At 43.1% G+C, this 12,361-nt stretch overlaps 1 protein-coding gene across 1 annotated transcript; it reads left to right on the forward strand.

Annotated features, from left to right (window-relative positions):
- Nucleotides 1–254: 254 nt before the first annotated feature.
- Nucleotides 255–7,926, forward strand: mydgf (myeloid-derived growth factor). The gene is made up of 6 exons (XM_079267801.1): nt 255–468; nt 2,523–2,573; nt 2,667–2,728; nt 2,999–3,080; nt 5,304–5,376; nt 6,394–7,926. The coding sequence occupies exons 1-6, from the start codon at nt 307–309 to the stop codon at nt 6,471–6,473; spliced, it is 510 nt and encodes a 169-aa protein (XP_079123927.1). The 5' UTR covers nt 255–306; the 3' UTR covers nt 6,474–7,926.
- The last annotated feature ends 4,435 nt before the right edge of the window (nt 7,927–12,361 follow it).

The raw sequence follows: 12,361 nt of genomic DNA on the forward strand, positions 1-12,361 counted from the left end.
AAAATTGGTTGAACAAGGTTGACATCGTGTGGCCATGAAAGGTACCGTTACATTCAATAACTTATGTACTCATACTTTTATTCGTCAACATTGAAATAAATGTATCTCTAAGCTACATCAACCAGGAGTGTATTTTTATACTACTTTGCTGTCGAGATATTCATCTGTTTTTCATATTGTGTTTCCTTGTGTTGGTCTTTGGTATGTGGACGCCTGATGTGACGTCATCAGCAGGTGACAGGGAAATACCGGTTTCCCTGGAAGCCACTCACAGCGACACACCACCGCACATCTGAGGAGGAAGAGATGGCCACGCAAAATAACTTCAGTGCTGCGACTTTGTCGTTTCTGCTCATATTCGTGTCGAATGCCGCGTTCGTCCCGGTTGATGCTGCTGCCGACGGGACGAAGACGGTGGAGTTCAACGTTAAACCGGGAGGAGTGGTGCACACGTTCACTGAGGGGATTGTGAGTGTCTTGTTGTCTTTTTGTCTTTATACGACCAGCTGACGTTTCTAAACACCACCCGGAAACAAAGCCACAGTTATGCTAAAGTATAAGCGTGCACGTTAGAATGTGGGCTAACTCGCCGTGTGTGTGAAAGTATCTTCATTGTTATTGATTATTAAGTAGCTGAACAGAATAATGACAGGATTGAATACATCACAAATTGCATTGTGTGTGAGTAAGAGGTGTGTTTCTTTCATTACAGTGTGTCACACATCTTCAATGTATTTGGTATGATTTATAATGACATGCGTGGAAAAACAAAACTACTGCGTGATGACGACACAGCCTGTGAGAGGCTGACACGTCGCTGCCACAGTGGCTCCATTCATTGGTTCACAGTTTGCATGACTGAACTGCTTTTTTGTAGAGTTTGAAACAACTTTATTTATTTATGTTTATAGAGCGACTTTCATACATATACATGCATCTTCACTTAGCGGGGTCAAAACAAAACAACAACCAACGACAAATAAAACATTTGCTGGACTAAAATTAGAACAATAAAATGTTAAAATCAATAAACAAAAGATGAAATGAACACCATACAAGAAAACATGTAACAACAAATGATTTAAGCTTAAAAACAAGGCTATAACATTACTCTAAATTAAAAGCCAGATAAAATAATAGGTCTTTAATATAAAATAACTTTTAAATCAATTCTAAAAGATACAGCTAACCAGTGGAGATGGGTAATGTGATCCATGTCCATGTTTGAGTTAAGCCTCACTGCTGTACTAGCTGTAGTTTCCTTATGGACGGTTTAGGTAATCCAGTGAAAAGGGAATTACAAAAGTCAAAAAAATTCCGGACTTTGTCGATATCACTGAATTGATAAAAGTGTGTTTTAATGACATTGTTAAAATGAAAATTTAAATCAGAGTCTAAAACCACTTGTGATGTCGGTTTTAATCTGTTTGCCTCCAAACACTGAGTGCAGTTTTTCTCAGTGCTGCTTTGGATCCAATTAAAATAATCTCAACATTTTCGTCATCTAAGATTTTAAAAGGTTTTTACCCATCCACACATGCATTAATGTCCGTGAGACAGGCAGTGAGTTGGGGGTAAAGTTAGGTTTTTAAAATGATGTCTCTCTGACAAAAGACAATTATTCTTTCAATTCATCTATTAATTACTTAATCACATGTCCATAAAGTGGGCTAAAATAATAACACGTGCCCATCACAATCGGCCCTTTTCACAGCAGATATTTTGAACCGTCATAACAGGAGAAGCACAGCTGTTACTAATGACATGGTGGCTCTGGTTCGGCCTGGCAATATGGTTGAAACCCTTATCTTGATATATCCTGATAAGGATATAATATTGATATATATTCCAATATGGAAAATGTTTGCACAATCGCAAATAAGATCAAACCGATGTTGAAAGCAATGCCTTGCCTTCCACTGTTTTGCATTACACAAGACTAAAATGTGTATAAGCGTAGTCGATAACCAGTTTTTAAGTCTGTGATTACTGTTTTGTACAAGTCATTACTTTGGGCAATGTAATTCATTGCTGAAAGGCAAGAAGGGATGTTATTGATTCATCGCTCTGCTCGAGCTTAGCAGTGATCCCTGGTGCACAATATCAAGTGTAACATTTACAACTGGGCCTTTTCTCTAGAACGTCGGCAGGTGACAAACGTCTTTAGTAGCGGACAGATTGATGTCTTCAAAACATTGTTATCGCGCCATCATAACACGCAAACCTTTGAGTTTACAATGATGTGAAGCCAAGAGAAGCAAGCTAAATCTCTGCCTTTGTGGCGCTGCAGAAAAGAACGTTTGCTCGATTTAAAAACTGTGAATTTATATGAAATCCAATCAACACGCATCTCTGAAACTGAGCAGCACTCTGACATTTCCCCTCTAGTTCAGAAACGCCCGATGAGAATTAGATTGGTGTTTATTAATAGCACGTAAATGTAATTGAAAACTCAATAATGAAAGTGATATGCAGATTTAATGATGCACTAATTAGCATTATGTTACACTCTCTTATTTCAGAGGGAGTATGAGTGCTCATTCACTTATGCTTCACAAGGGGGAACCAACGAGGTGAGTCTCTCTCTCGTCATATTATTGATTTATCGATTTCTAATCATAGCAGGGTTTTATGCATAACTATTCTTCTGTTTTTGTGCCAAACAGCAATGGCTGATGAATGTGGGTCTGAGTGACGACGACAAATTGTTTTCCTGCTCCGTGTGGAGGTGAGAGACACACACACACACACACACACACACACACACACACACACACTGTGGTGAGACTCTTCTCCAGCTCAGTGACCCTGATGTTCGGTGTGTCTTCAGTGAGAATTTGTCCCGCCTCTTTCCACTGAGTCACTCTTTGATTGTAGAGGAGAAACAATTGTTTCTAACCTCTTGGTTTAAATATATTCATGTCCAGCTTCGACTTAATGAATACATGCAAATGACTTAATGTTGGTAACAAATATTTCTTTTCCGTTTCTGCCATAGGCCCCAGGGGAAATCCTACCTGTTTTTCACTCAGTTCAAAGCTGAACTGAAAGGAACCAAAATTCAATATGCTAATGCTTATGTAAGTATAATAGAAACACAATTCCCTCAACCGTCCCGTTCACATGAATTCGTCTTTATGTTGTCAACCGATCCTGTTCCTCGACAGGGATAGCCAACGTTTAATGTATAATCAATTCAAGAATGGCATCCGGCCAATATAGGGAATAAGGAAACCACATACAACATGTCTCGTGTCCGTTGCATCTTGATATTTGAGTGACATTGTCAGTTTGTTGTGTGTCTCTCGTTCGTAAAAAAACAAGTCACACTTTATTAAAGTTAAACACAACAATTGAAGAAACAGATCTTTTACATTTATCGTTATGCTGACGCAGACTAAAAATCCCACTTTTGACGCTGACTTCCTTCTTGCAAAATACCAAGTTAACCCACAAACTACATATTTTATCTTAAAACAACAAGATTTGCACATCCCTTGCCCTCATGGTTGTAATTCGTTCGCAGCCAAATTGCCCCACATCCTGCAGAATGTAGTTGTGACGCTATAGGTGCGAGACATGACCGTCAGAGTGATTAGTGGGACTGGAGCCTTATGTTTGGCAGCAAGAAGCTCCCAAGACTTTACTGCCAAACAAAGACCGAGTGGAGTAAAAAGTTGTTCCTCGATGGAGCTGCACACTTTTTAATGCACTCTGTCGGTGTGGAGATTACAGCTTCTCATACCTTCGCCCCGAAACCATTTTCAGAGCGTTAGATTTACAGTGTCTGCACAAATGTCAGAAAATCAAGGCAGAACACAGTTGATGAACATTTTTGCGTAGCCTGCAAATATTAAACCAGCCACCTATGCACCAGCAATATGTCTATCAGAGGCTCAGGGAGAAGATTAAGGCAGGTTTTTTTTAACTTTTATTTATTTATTTTTTACCACAAAGCTGGTGGCTGTAAACTCATTTTGTCTTTTGTGCAAAGATCATTATCACATGTAATGACACAATTTATTATTTCGCCATAGCGGGCCTCTTTCCTGGATATGCACGTGTGTGTGTGAATGTAAAATCATAAACAGGCGTTTCACCAAAGTCGTGTAGCCAGACCTTATCCCCATTCAGTGCTGTTTCAATACATCTACAAACTACTATTTTTTTATTCACAATTTAATTATTATTTTTCTAGTGATTGAATTAATTCTTTCTAAAATTGTGAAAATGTCCATCGTTTCCAGGGCCCAAGATCTTAAAGTTTCTTGTTTTGTCCGACAGTCTAAAACCCCAAAGACATTTCATTTATAAAGATTTAAAGCAAACAAAAAAAGCAGCAAATCTTCAAATGTGTGCAGCCGGAGCCAGAGAATGTTTTGCATTTTCTGTCAACTAATTGATTGTTTCAGCTCTAAATTGAACAGTCAGTGAGAAAAACCATTGACACTCTGTCAGAGTATTTTAATACTCCGAACCAAAGAAGTAATGCTAGGGACACGCCCCCCCCCCCCGCCCCCCATACCATTTAAATGAGGTTTTCTCGAGACCTCCGTCATATGCAGGATTAAACGTCACCTAACATCGCCTGAGAGCCAGAGCACCGCTGAATGTACTTGACCACACAGTCCTGAGTAAAACACGCTGTCCCTTTTCACTTTGGACCTTCCTTTACTGCACACACACTTGTGTCGCCATGGTAACCCATCACATGCTTCACTTGTCCCTGACATTTCTTTGGTCCATTGTCCTTTAATGACGGTTCCAGCTAAGACCAACCTGTGACGAACTAGCACGGGCAAAGAAACGGAAAAGCTTTCCTTCTCCTGGAAGTCAAACTCTCCGTGTCTTTGCACTTAATGTTTCAATGAAGGTTAATGTCCGGAGTGTTCCTGAGCTCAGTCACTTAGCGGAGGTCCTGCCGTGTCTGATGTGGTCGTCGCTGAAGTGAGGCGCACGTGGACACGCCTCCTTCCCCCCCCCCAGCAAGGGCAGTCCTGACATTCTGTCATTAGTGAGAGCACATGTTTCCTCCTCGCCGCTCTGGCTCCGTGCCCTGCAAGCAGAAGACAAACGCACAGAGAACAACTCTGCTAAGCGACGGGATGAAAATAACCTTGCATACACAAACGCACACCTGCCACCCACGCACAGCGGCTCCTTGACCTTGTCGTCACATCCTCCTCTTCTCCCGGCCCGTCTGGTGCAAAAAAACAAATTTGTCTCCTGTCTCATCCTGTTTTTGTTTATTTATTTATTTTCCTCCTCCTCCTCCTCCTCACTGCTGCTGTATTTCTCTCCAGTCTCAGACGGCGGCTGCAGGACAAAGTGACATGCCTTTGAAGCCGGAGGAATTTTCCGTAGGAGACTCAACAGGTGAGGAATTGATTGTATTTCCAAGTGTTCAATCAACTCCCTCGGCTTGACACGTCAATCTCTCGCGCCCTCCCTGCCCTCATCACGGTTGCGAGCTCCCTGCTGATTTTCCTCTAAAGCATATGCACCAGCTGTGAGTGGGTTGCAGTTTGTCCCTGTGGCATTATTTGTTGTTGTTCGGTTTTTGCACAAAAAAAAAAATCCCCCACTGTGGCTACAGTTCCGGCCTGTGATTAACAGGATTTGACAAACCACACGGCAATTTACTGCAACAGCAGATTAGTCACGACAGTACAGAGGGTCATATGCTCATTTTCCTGCAACTATCCCAGATTTAAGGATAATCCCATCTCTGTGACACCTCTGGGGAAACTCCTCCAGTCATGATTTTGCGGGATAAACTCCTTAACAGTAGGTAAATTACTCTTTTAGAAGCAAAATGTATCAATGAACTGGCTTGTGACTCACTCTCAGTAAAGAGAAGTCACCGCAGTTTAGACTTGTAGGTGCTTATAATAGATGTTCTGTAGTGACAGTTTTCACAATTCTACCATTTGTGCCACCTAGAGGGAATTAGTGTCACAACTGCAGATTGTTAAAGCTGCGGATAGCTTTGTGTTTGAGGTTTTTCTGACTTTCTGTCTTTATAATGGAGGTCTATGGGGACTTTCTTTTATTGCACTACCACAAATGACCACTGGGACAAACTGATCAGCACAAAGCTGTCTGTATACATCCATAGTTTTCACATCTAAAACAGCAGTTGGTTAGAAAATAACTGATAGAAATGTACGACATGACTATCACCAAAGTAATCTGGACAGCAGATACACTATGAGCAAGATCAACACGAAGGTCTTCCTCATTGTAAAGGAAAATATGCTCCAGTGAACAAAACAAAAGCAGTCGGATGATACTGGCTGGTTCTCGGGGGCTTTGCATCAGTGACGCTGTATGTCCTTGTTTTTGTTTCAATGTTATCTGTGACCGCAATTTGCTCTCCTCTCTGGCCTCCAGTGACCCACAGAGATGGAAAATTCAGCGCTCAACTCTCCAAACTGACCGCCATCGGGCGAACAGGACACGATGAGCTGTAATTGGTCAGGAGTCAGATTTTTGGCTTTCACGTGTAGAGCTGTGAGCCGGGCCTCTTGTGTTTCAGCTCAGTAGTCAATGAAGGAAACAACCAAACACTGAAGTGGGATGATGCTGATACTGTGTGTCATTAAATGAATTACCTGGTATGTTATTACAGTGGATTTGAAAATGCTGCTTTGGACTAAAACATTTTTACTTCACGTCCTAGTTTAAATTCTGCCATAAGATTTAAGTGCTTCCACAGTTATTTCTTAGTTTCTGAAGCTGTAAGATGCACAGAGAGTAGATCTGTTCTGATTCACTGGGGACATGTATGAATGTATATAGAGGGTTGGTGTGTGGGGCTTGTTGAGTATAGATAGCACATTTAGAGTAGGGAGGGATTTATTTGTCTGGTGTAATCCTGAGAGGAAAGGGAATAATCTCCAATAGCGTCATCGCGCTCTCATAAACAATTACATTTTACTCAATCTTGTTCTGTTCTGAGCTCCTCGCTCTCGCTTTGTGTTTATATTTATCCGTTTAGATAACTGTAACCACACATTCTATCCCCTAAATCACCAATCGGTACCATTTGTGATCACTCTTTGTTATGTTTGTGTTTTTGGCCAGAAGGGGTATACTTGTAATAGAGCAGACGGTAAGCGACAGATGTACAGAACACACTGACGATCAGTGCTTTTTTTGGGATACGTCTTCAACAGTGTCTGTGTGATGTAAGTAATTAGTTTAAAGAATAATTATTTTTGTTTGAAAATACCTTGATCTTGATTTTAATTAGACACCTGCAGCAGAAGATGCAACCATTTCTCTATTTGTTTTTAATTTCAGGACATTTCAATGACTTCTCACCTACACTGTTTGAGATTCAACCCAAAGGATCTGAGATGTAAGGTGGATCATAGTGTATATATGGAGAAGAAATGTCATCACATAATCCTGAGCCCCTTTTGAACCGTCTGCTTTCATCCTTCACCGTAACGTGTGTGGATCAGCGAGGGTATTGTGCAGCTTTCTGAAGTACATGCTCCCTCATGTAGCGAGCAGACTTGCCCTTATCTCCCTTCCATTGATCCAATCTTCTAAGAGCCACACAAGTGTCCACAAGATGAGTTCTGGGGATTGATTTCAGATTTGAGGATTGTGCTGATTTGATTCTGCGGTCTGATTACTCGCTGAGATTCGTACCTTGTTTGGTCGGGGGTTCGGATCCTCTGGAGTTGAGGAAACGCTCAGCTGGGGACGTTTGTGTGTCCCTGTGTCACCACCGTTGAGGCTCCTCTGGGGTCGCAACAGGAAGCAACCACGTCCGGATGCTGTTCCAGAATAGAAAAAAACAAAACGACGTTGCTTATTTTGTACATGGTTTTTCTTTTCTTTCCTACTTCTTGTTTGTTCTGATTTGTGATGAAATGTGATGGATGTTTGAATAAAGACATGTCACTGTGCTGGAGATAATTCAATGTTTGGTGTCTTGTTATGTCAGTCATGATCTGATTGAACCTCCCACAGCCTCGTGAAAAGGATAAACATGAAACGAGAGACGAAATTTGAGTGCCCGCGTAGAGGCATTAAATATTCTTAGCACTGTCAGAGTGAACATGGCGGAGAGCGTTTTTATTCCCCCGTCATGTCTGTCTAAAATAACTAATTTTAGTACCAGCACTACTGTTTTCCTAATTTAAACTCGGCCTGTATGCTGCATACAGCGGCGAGGTTTTTAAGCATCGCAATAAGACTTCATATGAATCTTTATGTTAGAATAAGCATGATGAAAAAATGTATTCTGTAAGTGTACTCAATTAAGATATATCGTCCTCGGGTAAATGGTTCCATGAGATGAAGAGCCTCCATTGTTTCTTCTTAATTTCTGGGGAGAAGGGCTTTGCAGGGAGGATCTAATAAATCCAGAGGCACAGCTGGGAATGTATAGAGCGTTGATCTTTGTGAGTTTACAGGGATATAGGGTCGGGAGGGATTTATTCATTTTATATCAAGCCAAGAAAAAAATCTGTCTTCTTGATTGTAGTCAAATTGGCATCAGCGACAGTTGAAATCTGTGATACAAGAGTCACATGTTTACACTGCAACCACGCAGTGCATTTAGAGACGATCTATTGTATCGTCGCACTTTAGTAGAGCTTTGCCAAGAAACCCCCACATGGTCTCCTATTTGTAATCAAATCATCTTATAGAGATGTGACCATTTCAGACTGATTTCCAGTGTTGTGGAGAAAGAAAAGTGACACTGTGTTCTCAAGGTGGTTGTTCCATTCAGTAATAAGTCTCTGCAGCACAATATCTCTTTGATTACTGCCAGTTCACAGCGTGTCTGAGACTCAAAGCCGCCTCTATGCTGTCATCTAAACCCTGAACTCCCATCACTACTGTATACCATCTGGTACTAGAGACGTTTACTTTCAACTTTCCTCCCCCTCTCTAGAGCGACCATCAGGGAAATATACGCACGTAATGCTGCCCAGAACTTAGATTATGATGGCGTGCATGAAAGAGAAATCAGAAAACATTTTTAGCTACGCTTGCAAAACCGCTCCAGGGATCAGTCGGTCCAACACTTTAATACTGACTGAAATATCTCAACAACTATTCAATGGAATTTCACACAGACAGTTATGGTCCCCAGAGGATGAACCCTACTGACTTTGGTGTCCCCCTGACTTTTACTTTAGCGACACCAGCAGACCAATGGCATTTAGGGTTTTTAGTAAAATCATACAATGGTTCTTGAACTCCTTTGGCTTGTGATCCGTTAACACAATGCAATGTCTACTTGCAGCCCTTCATCATGAGTAATATGTCTGCTAGTTATGATCAGATTAATGAAAGACACTTTTTTTTCCTGCTTAGAGTCCTAAAGAAGTCATTTGTGAAAGTCTGCCAGATAAGCACAGCTTTGTGTGAAAAGAAAATGCTTTTCTCTGTTTTCCCCTCAAATGTATGTTTGAATCCTGGGGGTCCGAACTCCAGAGCATAATCAGTGCCAATGTCCGTTTGTTCAATACTTATTTAACCAATCTCAAGCAAAACTAGAAAGGTGCGCTGACTAGAGTGCAGATCTCCGCCAGGTGTGTAACGACCACTGCTAATTCCTCACTATCGCTCATTCCTCTGTGCCACGGACCTCAACAACAGGTCAATGAACCACACTGTTGCACTGCGTGACATGTTCTTTCATTAGCACTCACACACACACACCACACACACACTGATCCATTTTTAGTCACTCCCACATACATCGTCCTGCTGCTGTAAATGCTCTCAAGAGCACCAAATGTGTGTATTAATCCACGGCTCGTTTTCGAATAACTCTGCACATATAGCTTCATATTTGTCAATATTTCTTTTTGGTCTTTTCATTTGATTTGTTAACAATAAAAGAAAATACAGAATATAAGAACTTTACTTGAAAAAGAGCCACATAAGGCATTCAAATAACAGACATCAGATGACCTAAATGAATAAGCCATTGATTTGCTGTGTTGTCTGTAATCAATGCGGCAGACATTCCAGTGCTTGTTTTCCTCTTTTTCCACTCTACACACACCGGCCTCCTATTTCTCTCTCTTTGCATCTCTTGACATTTAGAGGGGAACAGATGGAGATTGTGACCCGGTCGGTCAAACCAGAGGCTTTTAGTGACACCCGGGGCCCGGTGAAGGGTACAACGAATGGCCAGCTGCCCCCTGTCTCCCCTGATGCGCACCCAGGCGCTGGGCCGGTGACCCAGTCAGCTCGTACAGCCACTCGGCCTCTTCACTTCTTATTTGGCCTTGCTAAGTTCTTCACATCATGTGCTCTATCACAGATCTACAGCCTACCTTCCCCAGCGCGTGCTTCTCACACCGCTGAGCCAAAGTACCCTGAGCTGCACTGAGTTCTCGTTAAACCTTCACGGCTCTTGACAGCAATTATCTAACCCAGACAATGCTGATACATGTGTGGGTATGTCTGGCTGCTTAGCACTGAAGTAATCAGTCCTTACTTTGTCTTGTTATTTTGCAATAATTACAATTTCCTTCATATTTCTATCTAATTAGGCCTTCTCCTTTGCCCTTTAACTGCGCAATCTGTGGGAGTCTGAGAGCTGGGGGGGGGGGGGGGGGGGAATTGAGCATCTGTATAGAGGCTCTTGTTACCATAGTAGTAACCCAGACAGATGTTACGATGCCCTGTGTATGTTCAGCGTATATACTCAAGAGATTTGGTGTAGAAGGAGAAGGGGGAAAAGGACGTCCGCAGAAGCCAAGCTGTTCTTCCTGACATACTCACCCCAAGTTGCGTTTGCGTCCTGTCACCTTGGAAACGTGGCCTCAGCTCAGCTCGGCGAGCCTTGAATCGCTCTCCACTCTTGCGGCTGCTGCTGCTGTGAATGTGGCTCTGTTCGATCAGCCTCCCCCTCCTGCTGCATTGTCTCACACTGTGGTCGAGAGCAGCCTTCTTTTCTCAGGGTACGGAGGAGCTTTGCGGGGCTCCTTCACTTTCTTTGTGTGATCGGAGGATGCGTGCTGGGGGTACGGAGGAGGCTTGCGACCTCTGCGGCCCGCGGCTGTTGCTGGTTTAGCTGTGGCTGCGGGGCCAGAGCACACCTGTGAAGGTCTGTGAGCGGGTCCTGCTGAGGATACTTGCCTCTCTCTCGCAGTGTTGGACACAGTTTGAGTTGAGTCGGTTGGTGGGCAGCTGGCAGACGGAGGCTGGGCCGATGATGGAGAGAGCAGAACGGCAGATGGGTGGCCACTTTCTGGGGTCTGATAAGTACCGATTTTGTTCTCTATGGTGACAGAAGGGCTAAGCGTGGGGGGTGGGTAAGACTTTGGAGACAGAGGGGGTACAGGGCTGACTCTGATTGAGGAGGAAGGCCCAGGGGAGTGAGGCTGAGACCCAGGGCTGTTAAGGTGTTGGAGGTTTACTGTTAGAGGGGAGAGACCGGGAGTAGGAGGCCGAACAGGGAGGCTTCGTTGGGGAGACAAAGTAACGTCATGCTGCAGCGTCCCACCGCGCCCGAGAGAAGACTTCAGACTGGAGGGGAATCGAAGAGTTTGACTCCGCTCTGATGAAAACCCAGAGGTTACAGGGCACAGCAGCACATGTGGTGGAGACTGGCTCCTGCCGTGATGACCCCTCCTGAGGCTGCCAGATGAGTCTGAGATTCCAGTCCGCTCTGAGGGCTCTGAGGGCCTCCGGTGGATGCTGCTCACCGTCACCTCGCTGGAGCTGGAGCTGGAACTGGAGCTGCTGTCGCTGGGAGGGTTGGCACTGTCGCCTCTCTCGGGCTCCTCCGCATTCAGATCAATAGTTGAGGTTAGATGGTCAATCTGCTGCACCACCTGTGATGGACACGTACAGCATGGTGATGATTAAGAATAGTAGAAGTACTTGGAAAAAGTAGCACTCTATGGTTTTGCACATGAAGATCTGTTAACTTATCATGAGGAGTACTTTCGACCTGTGAAAACAGTCACATAATGTCTCCTGTGGCTCTGAAGGGAGCTCTCTAGTTTGAAAAAATAAGCTAGATGATGTCATAGTGATGTCATCAGGCTTATGTCAGCTCGGGGTCCCAGACTTTTTATAACAGAGAGCCTGAGTTACAAACTGAAATGAAAATACTTGGATGTGTATGAGGCAGGGAAGGCCTAATGAAAAGACTCTATTGAGTTGCATTATGGGAAATGTAGGATCCAGAGTTTTTGGAACTCGACCCACACAGTCTGGAAAACCTGACCTCTGCTGCTTTGATTTTTATTATGACATTATAAATGTGCAATACCAAATCGATGGAGTATACCCTCATGAAAATCTGAAACTCATTTTTGCCAAATAATATTTTTGATAACTCGATTAATCTTCGCTAGACCTCTCGTCAATT

The sequence above is a fragment of the Melanostigma gelatinosum genome, assembly GCF_949748355.1.
Source record: "Melanostigma gelatinosum genome assembly, chromosome: 4".
In the NCBI taxonomy this organism is placed as follows: Eukaryota; Metazoa; Chordata; class Actinopteri; order Perciformes; family Zoarcidae; genus Melanostigma; species Melanostigma gelatinosum.